Raw genomic sequence first — 12,273 nt, forward strand, 5'->3', positions numbered from 1 at the left:
GCTGGATAGGAGGGGAGGAACCACCTACGACCTGGCCACTAGCTACCTGGGTGATTTGGGACAAGTCACCTTATCTCTCAATGCCTCATTTAGCTCATCTGTAAAATGGAAATAAAAATAGTACCAATACTATAAAACTGTTAAGGAGACTGAATGAGTCAATACCTGTAACCACTTAAAATAGTGCCATGCACACAGTAGGTGTTATAAATCTTTGAAGGCAACATTGGAACTTTTTCTGAAGTACAATAAAAAGACATAGAGGGGCTTGAATATGGATGAAAGGGTAGGTACTGAATGGATGGAGGGCGGATGGACGCAGGGCTGGCGGATGGGTGGGTGGAGGTGGTTTAGTGAATGGAAGGGTGGATGGATTGTGGGATCTAAGTATGGTTGGGTGATGAAGGCGGTTGGATGGATGCATAAAGGATGGAGAGTTGGATGGCTGGCTAGGTGGGTGGGAGTGGATGTTGTTTCGGTGAATGGAAACATGACTGGGTAATGGGGTGATTGGATAAATGGAGGTAACTGGGTGAATGAAGGTGGCTGGGTGAATGGACGTATGGTTGAATAGGATGGCTGGTGGTTCAGTGGATGGGAGAAGTTGAGTGAAAGTGGGTGCTGGGGATGAGGGGATGGATGGGTGGTTGAATGGGTGCCTGGGTGGTTGGATGAATGGCTGGTGGCTGGATGGGTGACTGGGTGGTTGAATGAGTAAGCAGGAAGTTAAGGGGCTGGGTGGATAGGTGGGTAGACAGATGGTTGTTCACGTTGATATTGTAACGGTTGGGTGAATGTAAGGTTTAAAAGTGAAGGTAGGGGTTGGGTGAATGGGCGGATGGGAGTCACTGAGTGGATGGATGGATGATGGATGGATGTCTGGACAATAGATGAACAGGTGACATGAGATCCCGAAGCACCTCCAATGAACCCTCTATATAGAGTCCTCTATACAGAGTCATGAAGGAGCCCCTGATGGAGAAAGAAGCCGAAACAGGGCCTCCTAGGTTGCCCTGGCTCGGGATTTCTTCCCCAAGCGGGGCACAACCCATCTGCGCCCGCCCCCGGGGTCCTACCTGGAGGCGGCGATCTCGGCCTTCTGGCGCGCGATGGCGGCGGCGCGCTGGGCGCCCTCCACGCTGTGCTCCACCTTCTGGCGGACCTTGCTGCTCTTGAGCGGCAGCACGCGGCGCTTGGTGCCCTTGACCAGCACGTTGTGGCGGTACTTGCCCTCCTCGCGATGGCCGTCAGGCAGCGTGGTGCAGCCGTAGCCGTGGCGCAGGTTGTCCAGCCACTCGCCCTCGTAGCGGAGGCCGCTGGAGCGCTCGCTCACGCCGAAGCCCGAGCGCTTGTCGTTCTTCCACTCGCCCATGTAGGTCTCTGTGGTGGTGGCGTCGATGTCGGCCTCGAAGGGCGCGGCCTCGTCGGCGCCCTCGGCGCCCTCGCCCAGGCTGGCGGTGGACGCGGCGTCGCTGGCGCCCGAGCTGAGGTCGCTCTTGAGGAAACTGACGCGGCTGCGCTGGCTGCCCAGGGACGCGCGCGACTCGGCGCGGCGCATCTTCCCCAGCAGCGCGCCCCGCTGGAACAGGCCGCCGCCCTTGGCCGCCCGCGCCGCCGCCTCGGCGTTGGCCAGGAGGCTGAGCGCGAAGCCACCACGCGGGATGGCGGGCGCGGGCAGCGTGGGGCCGTCGGTGGCCGGCGAGGCGGGCGAGTCCGGGGCCACCGTGCCGTTGCTGTGCTCGCTGCGCAGGGACGAGAGCGACGTGCGCAGCGGCGAGCGCACCACCACGGCCATCCCGTAGGGCACGCTCTGGCGCACGCCGTAGCCATGGCGCATGCCGTTGGTGAACTGGCCTTGGTACGTCCCTGCGGGCGAGGAGAGGGCGGTCAGTGGGGCGGCCGGACGGGGTCCCCGGGGGCGCCGGGGCGGGGGCGGGCCAGGCCCTTGCGGGGCAGGGAGGGTGGAGTGACCGAAGCCTGTGAGGCTCCGAGCGTGTGAGGTTGCGTGAATGAGTGTGGGAGAACAAACGCGTGCAGCCAGAAGTCTGCGGAGTGCTGTGAATATTTCCGTCGGTGGGAACGTGGCGAGGCCACGAGCGTGCAAGATGGAGTGAGGTGGTGTGATGCCGAGTGTCGGTGTGTGAAGTTGTGCGGGAAGGCAGGGCCCCGGGAGTGCGTGCCAGGACACGAGCAGACAGGCCGGAAGGAGTTTGCATGACCGGTGTGAGTATTTCTGTTGGTGGGAATGCGCCAGGATCTTTACTGTGCGAAATCGGGTGAGGTTGGGTGAGTCCGTCTTAAGTGTGAGGTTGTGTGAGCAGATGAGGCTCTGTGAGTGTGCACAGATTTGGAATCACACAGAGCAAATGAATGTGCCAGAGCACGAGTGGTACAACAGTGAGTTTGTGCAGTAGTGTGAATATCGCATTTGTGTGAGTGTAGAAGCTTGAGTGTGCAAGGCAGTGTGTGCACAGAGGGTGACCGAGATCACGTGAGCATGGGACGTATATAAGGTTATGAGAGCATTTGAGGTCTTAAGTATGCAGGAAAGGCAAAGTTGAGTGAGGGTGCAAGACTACTAGAGGATCAAAGAGTGCAAACTTGTGAGCAGGCAAGGCTCTGTCGGTGTGTGAGGTTGAATGCGTGTGCATGGTTGTCCTAGTGTGCAAGGTGACGTGAAAGTCCAAGGTCATGAATGCATAAGATGGTGAGTTTGCATAGCGGTGTGAATGTTGCAGGGCACAGGCGAGTGTGTATTTGTGCAAGGCCATGGGTAGAGGAGACTGTTAGGAACATGCCTATCGGTGTCCTTTGCCTCTGTGAGCTCACGAGTGTATGATGCAGTGTGTACACACTGGAGTGAGTGCCCAGTGGAGGTGACATTATGGGTATGTGTGAGGTCTGAGTACACAAGGCCATCTGAGTGTCAAAGCACAAAGTAATCTGAGACACTCGAGGCTGAGTGAGTGTGTGAAGTTGTGCGCATTAATGAAACTGAGACCGTGTAAGACGACGTGTACGCAAGATGGCGTGTACAGGAAGCTGGTAACAAGAAGGCCTTGCATGTCCATGAGTATGAATACCTGATCTCCTGGGAAATAGAATCTGTGCATGTGGCCACGACGTGAATAGAGAGGCAGCACAGAGTAATGGTTAGGAGCACAGACTGCGGAGCCAGGCTGCTGGGTCCAAACCCTGCCTCTGCCCTTGCTAGCTGTGTAACCTTGGGCAAGTGACTTAACCTCTCTGAGGCTCAGCTTTCTCACCCGTCAAACAGGTAACCATTGCCTCTTACCTCATAGGGTTGTTGGAGGTTTAAATGAGTTAATATTGCTGAAGAACTAAGAAAGAAAAGATATGTGTGATGTGATTTTTACAAAGTTATGCTAGCGTGTGAGGTCACCTGAGTTGTATGAACAAGCTGATACAAAGGTGACAAAATATCGTCGTATCCCACCCCCATCCTAACAGGCTGTGCTCCCCGGGGCTCCGTCCAAAGCCTCCTCCCCACCGTCCCTGGGTGACTGCATCATCTGGTGTTTTTATAACTGCCATCTGTGTCCTGCAGATTCTCCTGAATATATCCCCAACTTCTTCCCCTCTGCAGCTCCACATGTTGCCTTGGAGATGGATGCCCCCAGATGTTACACAGCATCTCCAACTCAACACCTCCCTCACCCCCACACACAGCTGTTCTACCTCCTTGGTCTCTCCGCAGCAGCACCACTGAAAGCCATCTCTCTGCCTTCGTCTTTGTGCCTTTTGTATGTAGAACAGTGCCTGACACATCGTGTTCACTGAAGGGAGGGGGAAATTCAGAGCCGCTGTTTTAAACACAAGCTGATGTGCTGCCCTGGTTAACCAAAAGAACCAAATGGCTTAACAACAAATACCCAGGATGGCTGGTAAGGGACTCTTAAGGTCAACCTGACAGGCATGTTCCCATTCTGACCTTTGCACTGGCTGTTCCCTCTGCCAGGAACTCTTTTCCTACCTATATCCTTCAAGTGTTTGCTCACTGAGGACTACCTGACCACCCTATTTAAAACTACAGTCTGCCTGTGTCCCCACAAGCACCAAGATATCCATGATCTCCTTTTTCTTTTTTTTCTATAGCATTTATCACCTTCTGACATACCATATGACTTATTTATTTATATTTATTGCTTTATTGCTTTTCCTCCCCTGCTAGAATGGAAGCCTTGTGGGTGCAGGGATCTTTCCTGTTTTCTGTTCTGATGTATCCCCAGCATCTGGGACAGTGCCTGGCACATAGAGGTGCTCCAGAAATATTTGCTGATTGATTGGCTTGAACCTGTCCAGAGACGCCATCTCACTGTGTGACCTTGGGTGACTCTCTTCCTTTCTTACAGGCTCAATTGCCCCGTCAGTCAATGACGTGTTGGTGATGAGGCTCTAAGGTTTGGCCTCACTTTGAGATGCTGGGCTTCTAGGAATCGGGGCACTGTGACTCTGGAGGCAAAGGACAGTGAGTCCCCATGACTCCACGCGGCCCGGCCCCTCCCAGCACAGACTGCTCCGGCTCAGGGTCCCACGCCTACCCAGCCCCAGCCCTTTGTGTATGAAGAGACCTCATCAAGGATCACGTACAGTGCGGGGGGTTCACTTACACCTCCCAGCAACCCTGTGAGGTGGGTCTCATGCAGATGCTTATTTACAGGAGAGGAAGTTGGTGATCTGAGAAGTTACTAGACTTGACCAAGGAAGCAGGATCAAAACCCAAGTCTATCTGATGCCCAAAACTCATGCGCTGAGCCCACAGCTCTCAATCCTGGCTGCATGTGAGAAGCTAAAGATAAAATACAGATCCCCGGGCCTTGCCACCTGAAATTCTGCTTTAATTTGTTGGGGAGGGTGTCTGGTGCTTCTGGCCCCTCAGTACGGCAGGCAGGAACAGCCAGGGGTGAGAGGACAGCAGGGCTCACCTCCCTTCAGTGACCAGCCACGAAAAACCAACGATCAGAGAACGTCAACTGTAACAGGGCCAAAGAGAAATGGAGAGAGACAGAGAGAGATGAGAGCGTTGGGCATGACCTCGCAAAGGAAGATGCAAATATGGTCTCCATTTCTTAGGTGGATTGATGTTCAGAGAGGTTATGTGACTTGCCCAAATTCACACAGTGAGGAAGAAGCAGAACTGGGATTTGAACTGAGGTCTGACTCAAGGGGGGAAGTGGGATTATGTGGCAAGTGTAGAGAATAAAGAAATGAGAGTGTGGTACAAAGGATGAAAATGTGAGGAGACAGATAGAAAACTATTATGCTCCATTTTCCAAGTTCATCCACATGGGGACACGTTGTGTGGGAAGCAGGGGGACAGAAAGAAACACAGAGAGAGACAAACTGGTTTCAAACACCATCTAAGTTGGGGAACCTTGACCAAGCTACTTCTTCTGATCCTCAAATTTCCTTACCTGGAAAGTAGAAAAATAATACCTGTTTTCCGGCTTCTTTGGGAGACAACAAAAGATGGAAACAACCCAAATGTCCATTAACTGGAAAAATGGATAAACTGCGCTCAACCACACGATGGAATACTAGTCCGCAATAAAAAGTAGCATGTTACTGAAACACACACCAACATGGGTGGATCTCAAAAACATGCCAAGGGAATGAAGCCGGAGACAAATCATATGATTCCAATGACATGAAAGCCTGGAGAAAACTAAACTATGGTGATAGAAAGCAGATCGGTGGTTACCAGAGGGGTAAGGGGGATCCACTGTGCAGGGGCACAAGGGAACTTGCTGAGTTGATGCAAATGTTCTGTATCTTGACTATGCTGGTGGTTACACAGGTGTAGACGTTTGTCAAGACTGTGCACCTCGGGGAGGTGGGGGTGGGGGTGTGATGAATTGGGCAATTGGGATTGACATGTATACACTGATGTGTATAAAATTGATGACTAATAAGAACCTGCTGTATAAAAAAATAAATAAAATAAAATTCAAAACAAAAAGACTGTGCACTTAAAATGTGTTTTATCGCATGGAAATTATCCCTCAATAAAGTTGATTTGATAAATGAATAATTTGTAAATAAATTTTTAAGGAAAAAAAAAACCCTACCCAGTACAGTGTCCTGCAAATATCCATCAGGAAATCCTGTCCACTCTACTTTCCAAGTGAATCTAGAATCTCGCCACGTCTCACCACCCCCATTGCTGCTAGATGGTAGCCCGAGCCACCATTATCTCCCTAACGCACCTATCAGAGGGGATTCTGTTCAAATATAATAAGCCAGATCACGACACTGCTCTGCTCCTTCTTACTCAGAAAAAAAGTTGAAGTCCTTAGTGACCCACAAGGCCCTACCTGATCTCATCCCCATCACTCCTCCATCCTTACCGCCTCCCATTCTCCCCTTTCCCTCACTTCACTCTAGCCACAGAGGCCTCCTTGCTGTTCTTCCCACACACTAGCCATGGTCCTGCCTCAGGGCCTTTGCATTTGCTGTTTGCTCTGCCTAGAATGTTCTTCCTCCAGATATCTGCATGGCTCACTCCCTCACCATCTTCAAGCCTTTACTCAAATGTCATCTCCCTGAAGACTCCCTCACCACCCTATTTAAAATTATAACCCCCACCCAAGGTTTTTTCTTTTTATCTCCCTTCTTTGCTTACTTTTTTCCTTCATAGCGTATCTAATATTACATATATTTTGCTTTTTCTTTTGTGTATTAACCATCTCTCCTACTGGAATGTAAGTTCCACAAAGGCAGGGATTCCATTCTTTTTTGCTCACTGTTGTATCCTTAGTACCTAGAACAGTATCAAATAGGTACTCAATAAATATTTGCTGAATGAGTGAGTGAGTGAGTGAATAGCATGCACTTTCCAACTATTTTCTTTTCTTTCTGCTCTATCCATCTGAAAACAGGTCTGCGAAATGACCAGAGAGATATTTAATAGTTCCTATAAGGCTCACCGAAGATGACACAGCTAATAAACGCACAGAGTCAAAACTCACACCCATGTCTGGCTGTGCTCCTTCCAGAAGTCTCAGAAGAAAGAAGAAAAAAATATATAAATCAAAGTGGGAAGTGAGTGAGAAAAGAGCAGAGAAGATGGTAAACCAGAGAAAAGAAGGAAGACATCTAATCTCGAGATTGGACAAGTTTGTGAAATTAAACCAACCAGTCTACCTTTGGCTTAAATTTGGCATGAGATGGGCTGACGTGGCCACTTTAAGCCCAGGAAAAACTGAGATTGCAACAGGAGAAGGGCTCTTGGCCTCCAGTTGGGGAGGAAATGGCCAGGCTATATTAGGAAACTTACGAGCAAGTGGCAAGAGGCACAAACACCCAGGGGAGGCTGGGAGTGATGGGGCCCTGGGAAGGGGGAAGAGCCAAGTGCTGGAGCCATCCCCTGCCTGACTCTCTAAGGCAGGACAGTTCTCTCTGGGGACAGGAAGAATGCATCCAAAGAGGGAGAGGAGGACCCACCCACAGCCATCTGGCTGAGAGGAAGCGCTTCCTAATACCCTTGGGGATGATCCCCTCACTGGGACTTGTAGACATTACAGGGCTTCCCACTGACCGCAGGGTAAGGACCAAGGTTCTCAGCAGCCTACAAAGCCCGGAGTGGGCTGCCCCTGCCCACGTTTCCTGACTCTTTTTGAACGGCTCTCCAGTCACACTCGCCTTCCTACCTCAGGGCCTTTGCACATGCTTCCCTTCTTTTTCTTGGTGTGCTCTTCTCTCTCCTCCCCTGGCCAGCTTCTAGTGATATTTCAAGATTCAGCTTAAACCTGACTACATCCAGGATGATTTCCTGAGCCCTTCCCCCTGAGTACTACCACATGATGTCAGTACTTCTTCTGGGCATTGTGTGTAGTAGCAGCTAACTGATTATTATGATCATTTATTCACCTTAAGCCTTCCCTACCAAACTGTGGCTTCCAAGAGGGAAGGCATCATATCTAGCTTATTTGCTGTGATCTCAGCAACTAGCACAGTTCCCAGGCCTGAGGAAGCCGTGAGTTAACATCTGATGAATCTGAGAGGATTTTCTCCTGAATGACACCCTGCTGTTCTTTCAAGGGCAGGAACTGCATTTTTCTTTCCCCTCATGACTCAGCGCATGGTAAGTGCTCAGTAGGGACTGGCAGTGGCTACCGAGAATACTCACATCTAACTCTGGGAGTTACTGGGATATTTGTAAAAGGCTGGTGAAGTCTGTAACCATGGTAAATGTAGTCCTAATATACAGACCAGGCTCCCAAGTTTAATAAAACCTGAATATCGCCTTCTCCCTGCAATTCCCCTTCAGGTTTAGTATAGAATAACCTGGGTTTTAACCTTAACTCTGACACTGGATAGTTCTACAACATGCATAAGTTATTGAAACCCGGTAAGCCTCAGCTGTCCTATAACATGGAGGTAATGATACCTACTTTATATGGTTTTTCATTCATTCCTTTGAATCAGCGAGTATTTGCAGTGCACCCTGCATTCACTGGGCTAGGTGCTGGCGATGCAGTGTGAATAAATAGACGTGGTCCCTGCCCTCGAGGGGCTTGGAGTCTAGTGCCAGCAATAGACTGGATTTAATCAATCATCAGAAATAAACGTTAAGCAGCCCCAGCAGTGTGGTCCAGAGAGATGACGATCCAGATCCTGGTTGGCAGTGGAGTGGGGAGGGTTGGTTGACCAAAGATTAAGTGAACTCTATGTGAGGCAGCTAGCACATAGCAAGTGCTCAATAAAGGCTAGCTTTTTGGCAGGTCAGAGTCTTTGCTCAGAAAAGCTGGCAAAGGATTAACTGGGATTAACTGGGAAGATGAAGAGGAGCCAGGGAGGACAGAGAGAACTCAGAGGGAGAGAATGAGACCAGCTCTGGTTTTCTGCCTAGGTGTGTGTGCTGGTAAGAGAGCGGGCTGGTGGCCTGGAATGCCCGGCTTTCGCTGGTTTGGGAACACCCCTGAGTCGGGCCTCAGAACTTCTGTCCTTGAGAAGAACATTTGGGGGTCTGCTCATCAGTGAGACCTGCCTCCACACCCTCTAAACACACAGGATGGAGGAGTTTCTGGAAGCCACATCTATAGTTTAAGATCCACTTCCCAGGGCCAGAGATTATGACTTTGTTGATGTGGATACTGGAAAGCATCTCAGATGATTCTAATATGAATTCTGTAAAAGTTTTCCACTGACCTACAGTTAGCCACCATGCTCTGTTCCTCTGTTGTAAAACCTGCTAGCTGATGCCCTTAGCACCCTGATGTGCCTGGCCAGCAGCCTATGACCTAGCAAATCCACGCCTCTGTTCCCACATGTGGAACTGTGTGTTTATTTAAGACTGTTCCTAAACCTGTTTACCTCCATTGTACTCATTATTGAAATTTTGTTATTTATTAATATTTGTTCCCTAAACCAATGGACTATGAGTGTACAGAAGAAGAGTCTTACTTCTCCAAACACAAGCTGAATGTTTTTGGATGTTCACAGGGAGACAGTTCCTTAAAAATCGCTCCCAAATTTGGCATGAATGGGATAACTATAAAAGGTTGGAACAAAATTATAGAAATCTAGATGTTTTCTACACTCGGACTACGTTGCAGTGTCTTTAATTTCTTGCTCCATTTTAAAGAAACCAACAGAAACTGGAAATTATAGATGATACGTTACAGGAATGGAAGACAGACAATGGGAAACTCCACTGCCATCATAAAAAAGGCTTTGCCGGGAATTCCCTGGTGGTCCAGTGGTCAGGAGTCTGTGCTTTCACTGCCTAGGGCCCGGGTTCGATCCCTGGTCGGGGAATTAAGATCCCACAAGCCGCGAAGCACAGTCTCTCTCTCCCCCCAAAAAAAGCTTTGCCATCAAAAGATTAGTGAATGAAAAAGACTGAATATCTATACACTATACGTAAATGTGATATAAATGAAAATAAATGTCATAAGATATATAAATCATTTTAAAAATCTTTCTCTGATCTTACTAACATTCAGTTAACCAGCTTGCATTTGGTATTGATGACATCAGATAAGAGGGCTTCTGCAGTTTTAAACGTCAGTGTGAATACATTTGCTTTAACAAAGAGAAAGCAAGGGAAGGAAGACACCGAAAGGGTAATCAAAACTAAGTCTAGGAAAATAAGCAAGTAACCACACGCCAGCACCCTGACGTGCGACTTCCCCATAGGGTCTGAATCCAAGTTTTGGATGAGTTTAGTTAGGGCAAAACTGCACTTTTCATTCCTTCTCAGGAAAAGGATGCCTGTGGCCTGAGTCACTGGGGCCTCTATCCACTACCTGGTCTGCAGGAATCTTCCCAACGTGGTGGGTACTGCTCATCCAGTTCTGACCATAAGAGGCCAAACTGGAGGTGTATAGCCTGCAGAAAATTTTCCTGGCTGTATAACTTAATCATCCATTAAGGCAGGATCTCCAAAACATGTGTTTCATGAAACTGGTGTTAATGTATTTTATCATGGAAAAAAAGAAAAACAATTCTGAAGTCAAGACAGTTTGAGGAGGTTAAATGAAATGAGAGTTTTCCTGCCTGTGGGAGTTTGTCAGAACTCCTAAAGTGCTCCTGGGGACCATGAGTCTCCGTGAGGAGATGCTCGTTAATCAGAAGACCCTTCTTGCAGAACACCTGTCAGGGTTAGTATTCCTTGGAACCCACTTTGGGAAATGACCATAAGGCTCACATCAGTTTAACCTGGTCGGGTCAGGGGAGCAGGTATTATTGTACAGCTACTGTTGGTTGTTGCTTACCCAACAACAATTGTCCTCTTTGCTAATAGAGCCTTAATTTTTGTCCCAGGGTCCAGTATTCCTCCCATGTGACTCAGAGTAAGGTCTCCAATCCAGGGGCAAATCCTGATTGCTCTAAGCCAGGCATTCGGGAATTCTCTGGTGGTCCAGTGGTTAGGACTTGGTGCTTTCACTGCCAGGGCCCAGGTTCAGTCCCTGGTAGGGGAACTAAGATCCTGCAAGCTGCAAGGCACAGCCAAAAAAAAAAGGCCAGGCATTCAAGTCTATCCACCTTGCCAGTGATTGGATTAGACATGAGCATATGAACATGTGATGAACTCTGGCATTGAGACCTGAGGTAAGTCAGCAAAATGTGTGGGGCAAGGGAGACAAGAAAGAGTTCTTAGTTCTTCTGAAGAGATACTTGTGGAGAAACATACCCTCTTTTTCTGCTGGATGTTGTCGCATGTGGACATGACTCCTGGAGCTGTGGCAGCCATATTGGGACCATGAGGGGAACTAGCTGAGAACAAAACTGACACTCTGTGGATGGCAGAGCAAAAAGGTAGCAGGAACCTGGGTTATTGCTGATGCTGTTGTGCCTCCAAATTAACCAGTCCTGAGGCTTGCCTACCTCTGGATTCTTGTTTATGTGTGATTAGAAATATCCTTATTAAACAAGGTCTGTGCTGTCCAATACGGTAGCCATTAGATGCATGTGGTTATTGAGCACTGAATTTAAAAGTTTTAGTACAGGGACTTCCCTGGTAGCGCAGTGGTTAAGAATCCGCCTCCCAATGCAGGCAACACAGGTTTGAGCCCTAGTCTGGGAAGATCCCACGAGCCTCAGAGCAACTAAGCCCACGTGCCACAACTACTGAGCCTGCGCTCTAGAGCCTGCGCACCTCAACAAAGAGTAGCCCCTGCTCGCCGCAACTAGGAAAGCCAGCGCACAGCAACGAAGACCCAGTGCAGCCAATGAATAAATAAATAAATGAATAAAAATAAAAAGATTTAGTACAACAAAGAATGTAAAATATCTCACTAATAATTACATATTGATTACATGTGGAAATTATAATATTTGGGGTAATGGGTTAAATAAAAGATGTGATTAAAATTCATTTCACCTTTTTAAATGTGGCTACTGGAAAATTTTAAATTATGTTTGGAGCCCATGTCATATTTTTGTTGGAAAGGGCTAGTTTAGGTCATCTGGAGTTAGGGTTTTCTGTTACTTGCAGACAGAAAAAAATATCCAAAGAGATACAAGTATTAGCATTCTGATTTTACAGTGGGAAAAACTGGCACTAAAAATGTAAATAGGGCTTCCCTGGTGGCACAGTGGTTGAGAGTCTGCCTGCCGATGCAGGGGACGCGGGTTCGTGCCCCGGTCCAGGAAGATCCCACATGCCACGGAGCGGCTGGGCCCGTGAGCCATGGCCGCTGGGCCTGCACGTCCGGAGCTTGTGCTCCACAGCAGGAGAGGCCACAACAGTGAGAGGCCCACATACCGCAAAAAAAAAAAAAAAATGTAAATAACTTGCTCATGATC

General features: G+C 48.7%; 1 protein-coding gene across 2 annotated transcripts in view; it reads right to left on the minus strand.

Moving 5' to 3' along the window:
* The window catches only part of JPH2 (junctophilin 2), a 61,210-nt gene that overhangs the window by 34,283 nt on the left and 14,654 nt on the right, over nt 1-12,273 (minus strand). Inside the window, exon 2 of one of the 2 annotated variants that reach the window (XM_067708198.1) lies at nt 1,077-1,866. The exons of the other annotated variant lie outside the window; for it this stretch is intronic. Within the exon in view, the coding sequence (XP_067564299.1) occupies nt 1,077-1,866 (790 nt within the window). The remainder of the gene's footprint in view (nt 1-1,076; nt 1,867-12,273) is intronic. 2 annotated transcript variants of the gene reach the window in all.

The sequence above is a fragment of the Pseudorca crassidens genome, chromosome 15 (assembly GCF_039906515.1).
Source record: "Pseudorca crassidens isolate mPseCra1 chromosome 15, mPseCra1.hap1, whole genome shotgun sequence".
Taxonomy (NCBI): domain Eukaryota; kingdom Metazoa; phylum Chordata; class Mammalia; order Artiodactyla; family Delphinidae; genus Pseudorca; species Pseudorca crassidens.